Source organism: Camponotus floridanus, unplaced genomic scaffold (assembly GCF_003227725.1).
Source record: "Camponotus floridanus strain SB8 unplaced genomic scaffold, Cflo_v7.5 scaffold4, whole genome shotgun sequence".
In the NCBI taxonomy this organism is placed as follows: Eukaryota; Metazoa; Arthropoda; class Insecta; order Hymenoptera; family Formicidae; genus Camponotus; species Camponotus floridanus.
The window spans coordinates 1,702,946-1,718,712 of NW_020229547.1; the positions used below are offsets into that span (position 1 = coordinate 1,702,946).

General features: G+C 27.3%; 2 protein-coding genes across 4 annotated transcripts; one reads left to right on the forward strand and one right to left on the reverse strand.

The window, feature by feature from the left end:
* Positions 1–658: 658 nt before the first annotated feature.
* On the reverse strand, positions 659–12,470 carry LOC105253022 (protein spire). 3 transcript variants are annotated; one of them, XM_011260766.3, is made up of 15 exons: positions 12,097–12,470; positions 11,965–11,996; positions 11,701–11,824; positions 11,430–11,584; positions 10,996–11,214; positions 10,525–10,554; positions 9,609–9,866; positions 8,971–9,112; positions 5,891–6,139; positions 5,134–5,258; positions 4,276–4,546; positions 3,004–3,317; positions 2,396–2,644; positions 1,807–2,096; positions 659–1,436 (listed from the first exon to the last, which is right to left on the reverse strand). In XM_011260766.3, exons 1-15 carry the CDS (start codon positions 12,413–12,415, stop codon positions 1,193–1,195), a joined length of 3,021 nt encoding a protein of 1,006 aa, XP_011259068.1. In that variant the 5' UTR covers positions 12,416–12,470; the 3' UTR covers positions 659–1,192. The 3 variants fall into 3 exon arrangements, with proteins under 3 accessions (XP_011259068.1, XP_011259067.1, XP_019883630.1); XM_011260765.3 differs by having other exon boundaries at positions 5,858–6,139; XM_020028071.2 differs by lacking the exon at positions 10,525–10,554 and having other exon boundaries at positions 5,858–6,139.
* A 1,236-nt stretch (positions 12,471–13,706) lies between these two features.
* Positions 13,707–15,759, forward strand: LOC112638905. Its single transcript, XM_025411486.1, has 5 exons — positions 13,707–14,001; positions 14,280–14,551; positions 14,841–14,994; positions 15,067–15,246; positions 15,345–15,759. Exons 1-5 carry the CDS (start codon positions 13,847–13,849, stop codon positions 15,757–15,759), a joined length of 1,176 nt encoding a protein of 391 aa, XP_025267271.1. The 5' UTR covers positions 13,707–13,846.
* Positions 15,760–15,767: the final 8 nt, after the last annotated feature.

The window sequence follows — 15,767 nt, forward strand, 5'->3', positions numbered from 1 at the left end:
AATAAATTAATATACATAATATATAAATAATAACACAAAAAATAACATAATAAATAAATAATATAATAGAATAGAATATAAATTTGTTACGTATATACGTCTTCATGTTTTTAATTAATATTTTTTTGCAGCAAATAAATTTAATAATGCGTTGCAATATATTATTTTAATACCAAATAAATAACATATAGACAATAAATCAGTTATTAAAGTAAAATATAGACATGTAAGATACAGTATAATCAGGAGATTAATTTACCTTGTGTGTTGAAATATTTGTTTACAATAGGGAATAAGCAATATGATATTTTATTTATAAAATATTAATTTATCGCATCAAAAATATAATTATTTATTATGTGTATTGTAGAGATTCACAGATTTTTAAATCTTTGAATTTATAACTTTTGAAGATTTTAATTTTGTATATTTCCAAATTTTGCATGTCATGAAAATATAATAAAGAAACATTTTCATATGTGAAAACTGTAAAGAAATCTTAAAGTGGAATATTTAATTGCTAGAAAAATCATGAAAATTTTATATACAATTAATAAAATTTTATATACAATTTAGAAAGAATAAGAAAATAATTTAAGTTTCAAAAATGAAGACATAACGAAATGTATAAATTTTTACTTTGGTGTAAATCATTTTATGTAAAATAAAATTTTTATTTTAGGACAAAGCATATAAACATTAGTTAGACTCTAGTAATACATTTAGGCTGAATGATTAATACATAAAAATGATTAATACACATACATCTCTATTGCATTTCAAATAATATTGATCATAAAGAAACTACTGTAATATTGATTGACTTCTTTCGATTCATTATGTAGTAATCAATAAAACTTATATCCAGGACAAACATATCAACACACAAAGTTTAAATAAATCTGTACCAAACAAATTTTAGACATGCCTATTTCTTATACGGATAATTCTTCATTATCATTATCTTACAATACGAAAACCAATGTAGTCCTGCAACACGCATTACAAGAGAATGACTGTCCTATTTGCATCTGCACATATAGACACATATTTTCTTTCGAGTCGTGATAACAATTGTTACCAACTCGCTACCAATACGTATACAGTATAATACTAATTTCCGTTAAATACGGAGAAAACAATAGTAAGAATAGCAGTCAGTGATGGAAATGGTATTAAGAAGTGAAGAGGATTAAACGTAGGCGGGGGACAGATTCAGAGTGAGACGAGAAATGACATTGTTGCGTATTGTCGCACGTGTTGTTCTCGAACTCTTGATTATCTGGATGACCATGATACGACAATCGTGGCAGACAACTACGGCGACACCACGTAACCGTTCCGCCGCCAGACGCTGCTCAGCGGTCGGGCCGCTCGAGCCGGAGAATGTCTTCGTGGTCGAAAGAGCGGCGGGACTGCCACCGCCCTTATAACATCTGTGCATAAATCATAAAAACTATTCAAATAAAATATGAACATGTAAAATATAATTAATTTAATTGAAAAATTAATATTAAATTTGATACCAAAATATTTGTTCAATAGAAAACAAACAATATAATGCTTTTTACTAAGAATATATTTCTAATTATTACACAATCACACATCTAAAAAAATTTCAAACGCGTTTTTAAATCTTTTAATTTGTGATTTTATAAATTATTGGATTCTAGAAGATATAAAAATAATTATCCTAACGATAAATCATATATAATATATTGTGAATGTATTATGTTTCGTTAAATCAAATTTCGGAATAGTTTGAATGTTTTATTCAATTATTGTATAAATATATCGCGCACTGACCTCTTCTCCGATCCCTGATTTTCTATCTCTCGACGTGCATGAGAAGGCGTTGATATTGGCGTCAGTGCGGAGACCGGTGTCATCGTTGGCGTTGAAGTGGGCGTGCCGCTACGTAATGCGGAATCCTTTCGCCTAGATGCGGGAGAAGCCGGTGCCGAGCCGACCGCCCCCGCATTCCTTAACCAAGTATTCTTGCCGCTACTGGTTTCTGTTTCCGTTGGCGAGAGTAATAATCCGGGAGAAAGGAGTACGACCGGCACTCGGGCAAACTGCTCTGTCGGAATTCGCATCTAAAAAATAAATATTGTCACCATTAGATTGAAGGAGATTGAAACGAAAAAAGTGCTTAATAGCTAAAATTTATATGTTTTAAATTTATATGTATTAATTAATATAATTGATTTCAAATAAAATAATGCTATATCAAAAATATTGCATGTCTACAATCTTCTATTAATTTTTGAACAATTCATATACACTCTTCTATTAATTTTCAAACATTTCATATAGCCAAAATAAAATAAAATAAAATTTATTATTTTAATTAAAAATTTATATTAAAAATATATATATGCAATTGGATACTGACTTTCGAATAACATTTCACGCAAACAGTTCTTTTGCATAAACGACAGCGTTGTCCCCAAGGACCTAAGAGCCCGAAACGTGTTTTCAGGCAGAGAAAACAAACACGTCTTTTCTCCACATCCTCTTTAACACGTCCTTCTACGGGAAGAGACTCTAATTCCGCCTTCGTGAGCACGCTACGAATGTGCACGATTTCATCCAATGTTAACGACAGTCTTTCGTCCAGCAACATATCCCCTAGTATTCCCTTCTGTGAAATATAAATGACCCTTAAAATGTACTTTTTATTTATCATATAATATAAATATTTAAATTCTTAAAATTTAATTCTCAACTTGTAATGTTTATCTATTAATTATAAATTGACTAAGAAATTCATCATCTTTTCTATATTAAAATATGTTTATCTTTTACTTTGCATTCAGGAAAGTCTGTTGTGAGAAGTATATGCTATAGTATATGTGAGAAGTATATGTGAGAAGTATATGCTATAGTATATATATTCAAGTCAAAGTGTTATCCGTGATTGTATCCGAAATTATATATACATATATATATATATATATATATATATATATATATATATATATATATATATGCATTCTTTACCTTATCGGTATCGTCCTCCCACTCATCGCCATGAGCTCTATCATCCTTATCCTCATGTGCAATCGTGTATGCTCGTCGCGGTTGCCTGGGCGCACGTGGTTGCGGACTGTGATTTGGGCTGGGATTCAAACTAATGTTAGGACTTGGACCTTGGCTCAGTGTAGAATCTGTGAGACCAGCGTGTTGTCGACTTTGCGGTCTTGATTGTGGCAGGGATGTCGTCCCCGTAAGTGACATTAATGGTATAGCACACTTTGCAGCATGTCTCTTTGCGGATGCTCTCCGGGAAGGACACTGCGTTGCTAAATCGTAAGCTAAAAATTAAACAAAAATTTTATGTAGAAAGAATAAAACAAGGGATCTTCGAATCAATTTTACTTTTGAATTATTCCGAGAATCATTATAAATTTATTTTTTAATTCTTGTTCAACTGAAAATATATTTGAACCTGAGTTAGAATTCAAGCTATAAAAAGAAAACACTATTTTTATCGTTAAAATTGTATGACATAAATTAAGATATCGACTTAATTGACAGATTTGTTAGAAAGAAATTTTTACACACTATTATTTTTCAATATATTTCAAGCTCAAATTCTAAAACAAAATAATATATAATTTTTTATTTCATATTTTTATTGCTTTTAATTTTCGATCATTTCTCGAAGCAATTCAAACTTGATCTACAATGAAAAACATTATTATATTACATTATTACAAGTTCATTAAATCTTTTATCATTAATAAAAGAGAAAAAACAAATTTTTTTCTATTCTAATACAATAGAAATTTATTTTTTTGAAAAAGTTAAAAACTTATAAAAATAAATCTCTTAACTCTAGCATTTTATTGGTGAACTTTATGAATAACTTTATGAATAAATCTTTTTTAAAAAAAGATTAGATAAATTCTATCTAATCCTTATCATGATTATTTCAAAACACTAGAATATACTGACAGTTAAATCACTGATAATTGTGAAAAGGAAAGAATATATCAGAAAGATTATAGATTTAATTAAAAACTAAAAAGAGTTATTGAAGACGATGTCCATTAAAATTTTTACTAAAAAAAAATTGATTTGAAAATTGTAATAGAAAATGCATCCTTAAAGTGGATCTCATACATTACAAAGCAATTTTTATAAATATTAGATAAAAAATATATTAAGAGGAAAGAAATAAAAGAAATAACAAGAAGAAAGGAAGAAAGATTATAAAATAATAAACAAATAATGGGAAAAAGAAGTTGGAACATTATTTATAATAATTACATTCTAGTTGAGCATCGCAAAATCGATGATACTCGTTTCTGGTTAAACGAAGTCCGCCGGTTTTCCGCCAGGGATTTGCAGATCCTACTTCATCGTCATCCCTCTGCTGGTGATAATCCTTATGTCCATTTCGCATACCTTCGCGAGTTCCAAAGTTGTAATCCTTTAGTTGCCAATAATTAGAAGCTTCGTCTTCTTCCTCAAATCGCGTTTCAAATTCCTCTTCGTTGTAATCATCGTCATCATCATCGTCATCATCCTCTGCATCCAACTGTATGGAAGATAGCAATTGTTTAATTATTTATATTTTTTAGATATTTATATTCTTTGAATTTATAAAATGTGACTCAATATGAAAATACAATCAAATTGCATAGAGATATAAAATGAATGCAAGAAATATACGATTAATATTAGCTATTGTTTAATTCACAATGAACTTTAATAATGAGATTATTTTTATTAATCATTCATAGAAATTATAGTAATGAATGAACTAATGGCTATTACTAAGCACATTGATCTCCAGTCAGAATTTTACTGCAGCCTCTAATGAATAATCTGTTACTGCCATTACTCGAGTTTCAAATTAGAATAAATTATATAATAATATTTATATACAGTAGACTTTTCGTTCTATAATGAAAAACATGTTATGTGTTATACAATACATATGAAATATATGTAATTTAAAAATGTTTATTACAAAAAAAAAGTTTGAATTTATTTAGGGTGATTTTAAAAATTTATGTGAGAATGAGATGTATGCAATTTTTTATCGTATTGTAGAGGTATCATGTTATACGAATATTTATTATTGTATTTGGAATTTACTATCGAAGAAATATGAAAATAGACCTTTAAATCGAAGTCGACAGGTATCAGTTTTTTGGGCCGTCTAACAACATCCAAATTTCTTCCAGGTGGTTTTGGTACTGCAGATGATTCATATTCCTTGATATTTTCCCCATTTTGCGTTATATCTAAAAAATTGAAATTAATTCATACATTTATATCTTCATAATTTAATCTAGATTGGTACTAATGGCGCAAACTTTAAAATCGCAATAATATGATTTATGTATTTATTATGCAATGATTGATACATGACTCAGAAATGAAAAGACAGATTTTTTAAATGAATGCATGAAACTTTTTAAAGATAAATAATTTTTTTCTTAGCAAAGACACTCTAATGTCTCAATCTTACGAAAATTTTTAATTTTTATTTATTTTTCTTTTTCTATATACGTTATCATTCATAATATTACATTATATACTGAATTAACTATTAATATTACAACTTTAAATTATTTGCAAGTGTATAAGAAAGATAAATTCTACTACAATTTTTTTTAATGTTTATTACATTTGAAAATATTTAAATTTATTATATTGAAAATACCTCTTGCAAACTTTTTTATAACAAAAAAATATCTTTCTTTATAATTATCATAATTCTAATTATTGTTTCATAGTACATTATACTTCTTTGTTTTGATACTCGAAGATTTTACGCCTTTTTAATTTTTAAATACTTTTCACACTCACACTGTATGACGATGATGAATGAGATGATTACCTGCGACCGTTATGCGCCTTCTACGCGACTTACGATTCCTATTGGAAGGCAAAACCCTGACGTCGGGTCTTTCCTTGGCGATCCTTTGCCGCGGCTGCGGCACTGGCGGCACATCCTGTCTTTTGCGACTCGTTGCCGCCAGGATGCCGCCGGCTGCCGATGTAGCTGTCCTCTGATCCTCCGATTGCAACCACTGAGCCGCAACATCTTGCGCAGACTCCTGCTCCTGCTCTGGTTGCGACGGCGGCACCTCTCCAAGGACTATCATGCGAGACTTGCCGCCTGAAAAAGTTGAAATCGTGAGAGCAAGGCAGCATCAGTTTTTGTACTCCAATTTCAATTTTTAAGATATGGAGACTAATCTTTTTATTTATTATGAAAATTTAATTCATATAGAAAAATTGCAAAGATTGTGCGGAATCCTATTATTTATTGCCGAAAAAGATTTTGTCAAAAAAATCAACATTTTTTTGCTTCAAAAAAATCACCAAAATTTCATTAGTATTTATGAGAAAGATATTATCCTGTATATAATAAACACACACAACATAACTAATTTTTGTTACATAATATTTAAATATTTTTAATATTTGCAATAGACAAGTGCTCTAAGCTAACAATTTATTGAATATCAAAAGGTCAACTTGTGCTATTTATTAATTCACAGCTTCAAAATTATTTGCGCGCGCGCGTTGTCCTGTTTTCTCGTCAACTATCTTATTTTTCTCAGTTTTCAGTCTTTTACTTTATATTCGTACTTATTTATTTATTTATTTTTTTCTCTTTTGAAGAAAATTATTACTTGTAATAAAACGAAAGCAGCAGTGACTCTTGATTCTGACTTGACGATGTTACAATAAATTTAAAAGAAACACGTAGTAGCTTGTGATATATTTAAATAAGTATCAAAATTCGAAATTTTCGAAAGGATTGCGAGTGTATACGTCATCATTGTCATCATCTTGAAGAATGTATCCGAGTTCTTGAAGAAGAGGAAAGATTAGAAAAGCAAATCGGAGATACTCGTGCAAAATTCCACATCTTTGCTTATAAAATTTCTACAGATATATTCGAAAAGATATATTTGATTTATATATTCTTCAAAGAGCCAATTGTTTTATTCCATAGTTTTTTATTTTTTTCTTATAGATCTATAAATTCAAATTATTATATATTATTACATAATTCTTAATGTTAAATCTCAAAAAATCAAATTTTAAATGTTTATATTATTATATTATTAATAAAATTTTGAATTTTTTATAATAAATTATGTATAGAGTGCTTACAAATCGCCGGGATTTTCGACTTACTACAAATAATTTGAAAAAAGAAAAAAATAATAAACAAAAAATTAATAGCCTTTAATAGACAAGTTCCATGAAAATTTAAAGAAAATTAAAGTATTAAAAATATTTTAATAAAATCTTAAATTTTTGTAAGAATCTTGAATATTATATATGCATAAATGTTAGAATTGATAATTTTGTTCTTTTAATATTTTAAATTTTTATTCATTATAGTTTTTATTAGCCCAATTTTTTCTAGATTTTTCAATATGTAACTTAAAAATTTTAAGGCACAAGCATTAATTATATAAGACATATACATATTTTTAATTTTATTATTTATTCAATAGAAATTATAATTGAAATTTGATGATTTTATAAATTCTGCTTTAAATTAATAAATAAAATAACTGTTTTGATTGAATTTTTGTAAGCAATATGTTAATACAGGACCACATATTTTTTTTACACCAATTGTATGTCTGTCATAAATTTTTTATTAGTACATTCAGTATATTTTTTATGAAACATGCCATAAAATTTTAACTTAATCTTTTTATGAAAAGATTAATTTTATGAAAAGTCTGGAACATGTATATGTGACAGAATTTTATATCTTATATCTACATATGTATATATGGATCTTTACCTTTGAACTTTATAATCACTACATATATATTTTATAAAATAAATAACAAGACAAATAAATGTTCACGTTCTTTACAACACTTTTTAAATCACAGTAAATTATCTCAAATTCGTAAATTCTTCATGAGATTATTCACAAAGAGAGATTCGCAGATGTTGAAGATATGGATCGACTCATTATCCCACCGATTTTTGAATATTTTCGAAGTAAGGATTAGTCCATCCTTTAGTCGCATCGATGGAACAATATAGAATTCTACTTCAGGACATTCACGAGGAAGGGTTGACATCCGACTGGACTGGCGTGCTACGCTGACGTTTCGGGCAACGTCAGTTCACCTTTGCACGCTTTCAGTTATTGATCGTGTCTACATCGTGTCCAGATACCCTTTTCCTCTCCCTCCCACCCATCCATCCATACCCTCTTGCTTTTTCTCTCTCTCTCTCTCTACTCTGCGCCCGTAGCGCCCCAAATCATGATTCATCTACGTTATAGGGTGCGATTCGATATCGAATTCTCGCGATCTGACTATAAAGCGCGTTAAAACAAAGTTTTTATATAGTCTAATTTATTATATATATATTATATATTACATATAATTAATAACTAAAAAAATGATTAATAATTAATAATTAAAAAATGTTTTTATTTATATTTTTTTAATGTGTATTTTAATAAAATAATGTTTAACAATTTTTTACGATTTCTAACAAAATTTTTTTAGATAGAATTTTATTCGATTTTTATAAATTATTTCGTATAAAATTTTAATTTTTATTATATTGCATAAAATTAATAAGAGACAATTTTAACGCAATGATTAAATGCACATGTATGTTATTTTAACAGAAATATTGCAAAATTTACTTTTCCTACTTCTTTCTTATTCTATTCTTAAGCCATAAAATAGTATTCAATCAGAATGGTACTTAACTTTATATATAGAAATAATTATTGTAAATTTTGTTCTAAATTTCCTCAACTTCATATTTTCATATTTAGAATAAAAAGAAATAAAAATGTATAATTGAAATACATGTAGTGAGATATCGTATTTCTAATACAATATAGAAGATTAATAAATTAGATTAATAAATTAGAATAAATTATTATTATTATCCATTATTAAAATATGTAGCTAGTGCCTATAAATTATATAAGATATGTAGACTTACAAACTGATGTTTCTTTGACTCTAGGAACGTTTTGTCTTGAACTTGAAGATCTTAAAGGTTTTGGAGGCTTCTTTATACTTTCCATGAGTAGTTCTCTCAGCGTACATTCTTTTTGTAATGGTCGTAACCGTCTCTCTGAAGCCTGTATAATAAGATATAATAGATAACTTTTTAAAAATTTTTAAATATATTTTCTAAAGCCTTTCTCATTTATTGTTACTACTGTGCTATATTACTGCTATATTTTAAAATACCACTTAAATATATTTCTGACTTTTTCTTTTATGCTTTAAACTGCATATAAAAAAATTCTAATGTATTCTAAACAAATAAATATTATATTATATAAATATAATTGTATACTTTATTATATAATAATAATTTATTATAATAATAATTTACAAATGCATAAAATGCATTCTATGATTTGTATAAATATATTTTGATTTAAATGAAATATCTAGTTGATTCATATTGAATTGAGACTTAACATATACATATTAAACTTGATATTGACGATCGCGCCCTATGAAGATCGCGTATCATATTATCTTAGGTTTGAACAAACATAATTCGTACTGAATATAAAATATAAACTCATTAATGTTTAATTATTTGGATCCCAGATATTCACTTGCCTTTTTTAGAGGTGGCCGACTTCGAATGAATTCTAAAATAATTGCGTGCGCGTCTTTTCTCGAAGGAGTGGGTGGTGTTTTTCTGAGATGATATCGTTTCTCCCTAATGTCATCCATTAAAATTTCATAAGGAGTTAATTTGTAATCCGGACGATTCCCTTGTGCGCGCGAAGACGCGCGGGAGCCCAAATTGGCTTCCACTTTTTTCAATTTTACCCCTCGTCTCAACTCGCTAATTACTTGAACCCAAAATCTGGCCTAATTTGATATTCAATAAAGCTTTAATATTATCATCCATAAGTATATAATAATAAAATATAGAGCGTATTAATTAATAATTGTTCCATAAAGTAAGTTAAAATTTTTACAAAAAAATGCTTGTAAAGATGCTTGTAATATATTATTTCAAATTATTTGATTTTAGCTCCTTTAAATTGTTTTAGAACATAAATATCTATTAATACTCTACATTAAATAATAATAAAATATTGTAATAATTATTTTGTGATATAACACTTAAAAAAATTATTTATAAATTATTGCAGTAGAAACTAGCAATGTGAATATTGTTAACATAAAATAAATAGTAAAAAATATCTATATTAAATAAAATAACAATCTACAAATTACTATAACATAATAAAAAAGGTAATATTAATAATGAATTATCTTTTACTATTATATAAACACATTCTCTGTTTAATATAAACAAAATATCAATTTTGTTAATATAAAATTCAACTTGTTCTACATAAATATAAGTAAACTCAGTTATCATGCAGCATATTACGTTTACGTTTGCATGCTATATTGATTTTGTCAATGTTAGAAAATAAAAATACTAATAGATAATGTAATTACAATAAATAGTGGTGATAAGTTTTGTTAGACACATTGAATATTTATATAAACGTACTTGTATAGCCCTCCAAATTCTAATGTCTGTCTATAAGAGCAAATACAGTTAGTAATAAATGTTTGTAAATTACATATAATTATCATTATATGTTTATTATTTTATTATATCATATATCTTTTATACATTTTTCTTCTAAAAGAGAAATGTGAAACAAGAAAATTTCAATTAAGTAACACACACAAAGAAATTTTAGTTATGTTAGATTAGATTACTTAAATAAATGGCTGCATTCAGCAGAAAAAGCTACCTTACAACTGTTATAAAATTCGTGAGCTTGATTGGTGTATGCTCTTAATTTTGGCTGAATCTAAGAGTATGCACCAATCAGATTCACGAATTTTACAACAATTGCAAAGCAGCTTTTCCTGCTGAACGCAGCCAATTATTGTAAATCGGTTATTTTCTTTTTATTTGACGAGAGACATATCTTGCATCATATATATTCTTATATTTATTGAGAAAACTTACCCAATCATTGAAATCCAATGTATCAATGTTCTGCAATGAGATAGAATTACGATCAACATCATTGATGCTTGGACTGTACAAATCTTGTGATTGCTTGTCAACAACCACTTTTTCCAGAAATTGAGAAAGATTAAGAGCTTCCTCCACAAACATTTGTATCACATTTCGATAATAATTATCAGAATCTTCATGCAAACTCTGCACATGCCGTTCGCATATCTAAAATAAAAAACAAACTTCTGTTTTATCATTCAATCAATATTATTTTATGCTTAATTTATATACAATTAAGATATTAAAAGAGATATTAAAATTGCTTATTCATCACGTTTTCTCAAAATTGATTTAAATATTTAAGATTTTTATAATCTGATCACATTTATTTATTTTTAATTATTTATTGTAAAAACTAAGAAAAAGATATAAACACTCACTTGGAGAATGGTCTTCAAGGTACATACAGAACTACCTGTACATGATTCAGTAGCTTTTGGCATCATATAATCTTCTGCATCAGTTTCACCCGAGTCTCGCTCAATACCTTCATCATCTGTCTCTTGTAGACGTTCTTCAACATCACCTTCAGATGCTAATAATATAATTAGACAATATTTTAATCGTATTTAAAACAAAAAATTATTTCGATTATGTGAAACTCTGTTTAAATATACAATTAAATATCAGCAATAAATGTGACTCATTCACCTCGATTGCAACTTGTCATTAATGTAATAAGAGCTTCTAGATCTGGTGATAAGGCTATTTCCTCTCCTGCATTAGAGCCAAAATCCAAGGCCTTAAAAATTGTCATGCCTAAAGAGAATATGGCCTATACAACAAAAAATATAATTTAAATAAATTTATAAAATAATTATCACTTATATTGTAAGATACATATACATATATATAGTGTGTGTGTATATACATATATGTATATGTATAAATATATAGTACAAGTTATATATTTACCTTTTCTTCAGAAACAAGAGGTTGTTTGGAACCTTTAAAATAAATCATCTTGTTAATTATTTTCAACTTTGCACATATAATAATACTTTATAATTTCTGAATTAATTGTAACATCTATAGTAAAACAGTCACCTGCCAAACTTTCAAGACATATGTCCCCATCTTTGTGAAGCACAATCTGCCAGAGTTCTGATATTTCATAAAATTTGTTCTCTGTTAAGCGTGATAGGCCTTTCACTATCTGGTAACATAATGCCCATGCTCGTTCTTGACGTATAGGACTATCAAACATGAGCAGAATATCTTGGAGATTTAGGCAACCATGCAAATCCAATTTACACTTTGGTTGTGCAGAAGATTTTTCTTTTTTCTTTACCATTTTTTGCATTTCATCTCTAAGTACTGTGGCTCCTTCTAGATTACAGTCTGGACTTTTCTTAGAATTCGACATTGTGTAAATGCTTTCTATATGTAGTTATTTGTTATATTAATCTTACAAAGATATAATGATAGATTCTCTCTTTTATATTACAAATTTATTATTTTATGTATAGCCTTTATATGTGATATATTGTTCCAAATACATTAATACTTTATAGATTTTTATGCAATTATTTATCTTAAATAACATATGCATGTTCGTGATTTTGCAGCATTTACTATTCATAATAAGAATCCTATTTTTGGATTAATATAAGCATTGTTTCTGGATTTGCTTTCAAAATATTAAATTGTTCGGAATAAATAGAGAACAGCAAGAATTGCAAACTTACAAATAATTGCCAATTATCTGAAATACAATTATACAATATATAGAGACTTATATGCTTCGCATATATTATAAATTAAAACTATCTGCAATTAAATTACAATGCTAATAATATTAATGATGCTAAGCAATGTAGCTTACCTGTTTATATTGTTCTGAAGACTCGAGCATTTGTATCTTATATATCGAAGATTTCGTATAAAATGATCGTTGTTCTGTACCGTTTCAAATCGTTATCCTTATATTCACATCAATTATTCGCAAGTGATCGAACTGGATGAATTGTAATGTCTTATGCACACTTATACACGATGGCAATTCGACAGTTTCGACCTCGACATTTGAAAATTCAGATCATTTTTTAGATAGAATCATTATTATACATTGCTAATCCTTAAGGTAGTTGTATCGTGACCAATACGACTCAAAAATTATCGTAATATCGTATTATAAAAGAGAAGATTGAAGTAATTAAACTCTTGAAAATATTGTCTTATGTACAATATAAAATTGCAATATATAAAATTGCAATATGTATACTACTGAGAAGAGAATTGATTCGAAATGTTCAATAACAGTTTATTCGCAAACAGATTTCCATCACACGAAATAGCGAACTTTTGCTTGGGCCTGTCCACACTTGACGCATTCACACATAAAGAGATCATCTGTAGGAATATACATATATCTTCGCACACTATCGCACAGACGGCACGTCCATTTTGACTAACCTAACCCAACCTAAATTTAGTGAAATGCGGTGAAAAAAGAATGTTCCGTCTCTCAGATTTGCAACGTCAAGAAATAAATTCCCAACAATATCACTTAGGGTAAAATTCTATTTGTCGTGGGACAGTCTTGATTGGCTGCTATTGTTGAAACTTTTTGGTATTCTAGAAATTCTCTAAATCGATAGCCAATCGGTTCGTGTTTCGCGAAAATAAAAATATAAGTGTCCTTTTCAAATAAAACGCGCAACATGTCAAATGTCCTGACAGCTTAACAAATTTAAATATTTGTAGAAATAATGCATTTCTCATATTTTCTAAACGTTATAAAAATAAGCAACATTTGAACAAACTATTGAATATTGAACAAACTAAAATAATAAAAATGGATCTGTATGGAAAAGACAAGGGCAATGTCAGTTTACCACCACGTCTTCAGCCACACGATTTTGATGGAACCAAGTTAAAAGACGTTATTATTAACACGCAAAAATGTTTGTATGATTTAAAAATTGCAGAATCAAATAAAAGAATTCAAAGGTAATTATAAAAAAAATATTTTTAGTTTTTTAGGATTAGTGTATTAATTTAAGATTAACTTAAAGAAAAGAAAAAAAAGAATACATATATATATATATATATATATATATATATATATATATGTATTCTTTTTTTTCTTTTCTTTAAGTAATATATATATATATATATATATATATATATATATATATATATATATATATATATATAACTTTATGCTGTGTTTAAAAAAGTATAATTAATTTCGAATATTCTATATAACAATAAAATCTTTTAAATAGATTAGAAAAACGGAATAAGGAATTGGAGAATACTTTAGGAGATACAGATTATTCCATTAAAACTTTACAAGAAGAGAAAGGGAAAGAAATATCTAGTTTAAACTCACAACTAACTTCTTATTTAGTCAAGATAGAGCAATATAAAAATCAATTAGCTACTCTCCAAAAATCAAGAATTGATGATAGATTCACTCATAGTGAAAGAACTAAAAACATTGATGAAAAATATAAAAACACCCGACTTATGCTTATTTCACAAATCAAGCTCCTGAGTAATTTCTTAATATTTTAATGATCCATAATAGTTGTCAATTTTATTTAATCAAATTCTGTATTCTTTATATAATTTGTGAAAATTTTATTGTATGATCTATTTAATCATCCATTTATAAATTTATGTAACTCAAAAATTCAGTCATAATTCTTAATTATTAAAATTGGTTCACAAATATTTATCATATATATATTTTTAGCCTCTCAAAGATTAATTTCGCAGAATCTTTTCCATGTAATTGAGTTTTTTTTAGTTATTTATTTAAAATTTTCTTAACATATTAAAAGGTGCTAAAATTAACGTTTTGGAAGATTATAAATCAATGCAACATATACTGGAACAGAAATTAGATATGAAAAATCAATATTTAATTCATCAAAAAGAGCAGGTGGCAGAAAGTTTGCGTCAAATTAAACGCAAATTTAGGATTGACAGGGAAAAGTATAATAAATAAATTTTGCTTTCTTATTTGAAAAGAAATTGAAATTATATGAATAATACATGTTTATATAGATTCAAAAAAGATTTATATAATCGTGTCGTGAATTTGGCTAGTGTGTTTCAACTTGAAACAGGCCAACATATGCCATGTTCTATACCCAAATTATTGTCAGAAAATATAGCTATAAATAATCAATTATCAATGATTATGGAAAGCATGACTTCTAAAAAACAAGATTGTATCTTATATGAGTAAGCCAATTGACTTCAGCATATTTCAAAATTTATTAATTCTTAATTTGACTTTACATTTCTGTGAATTAATATTGAAAATATTTATTATTTCACAGTCACGAAGTAAAAAAATATAAAAGCAAAATTAACAATGCATATTTGAATGCAAAGCGATCTATAGTAGCTATCAAACTAAAAAAATCCACAATTGCAATGTTATGTGAAATGCGCAACAAAACAGATATTGATTTATCCAAATTATTCAAATCTAATTATCTCACAGGAGAACAATACATAGTGAACAAAGACAATGCTAAGCTCAAAGCGCGAAAGTGTGAAACACACGTAAAACAGTTGGAAATTTTGCTTTATTGTGAAAAAGAAAAACTCGCTATTGCTAAATTTCAGAAACAATGGATATCTGATCAATTGCAAACATATTTGCAAATACTCTATGATATTAAATATGTGCTAATAAATCTTGAAACTAAAAATTGTGCAACTATAAGTAACAAAAATAAAATTTATTAGTTAATAAA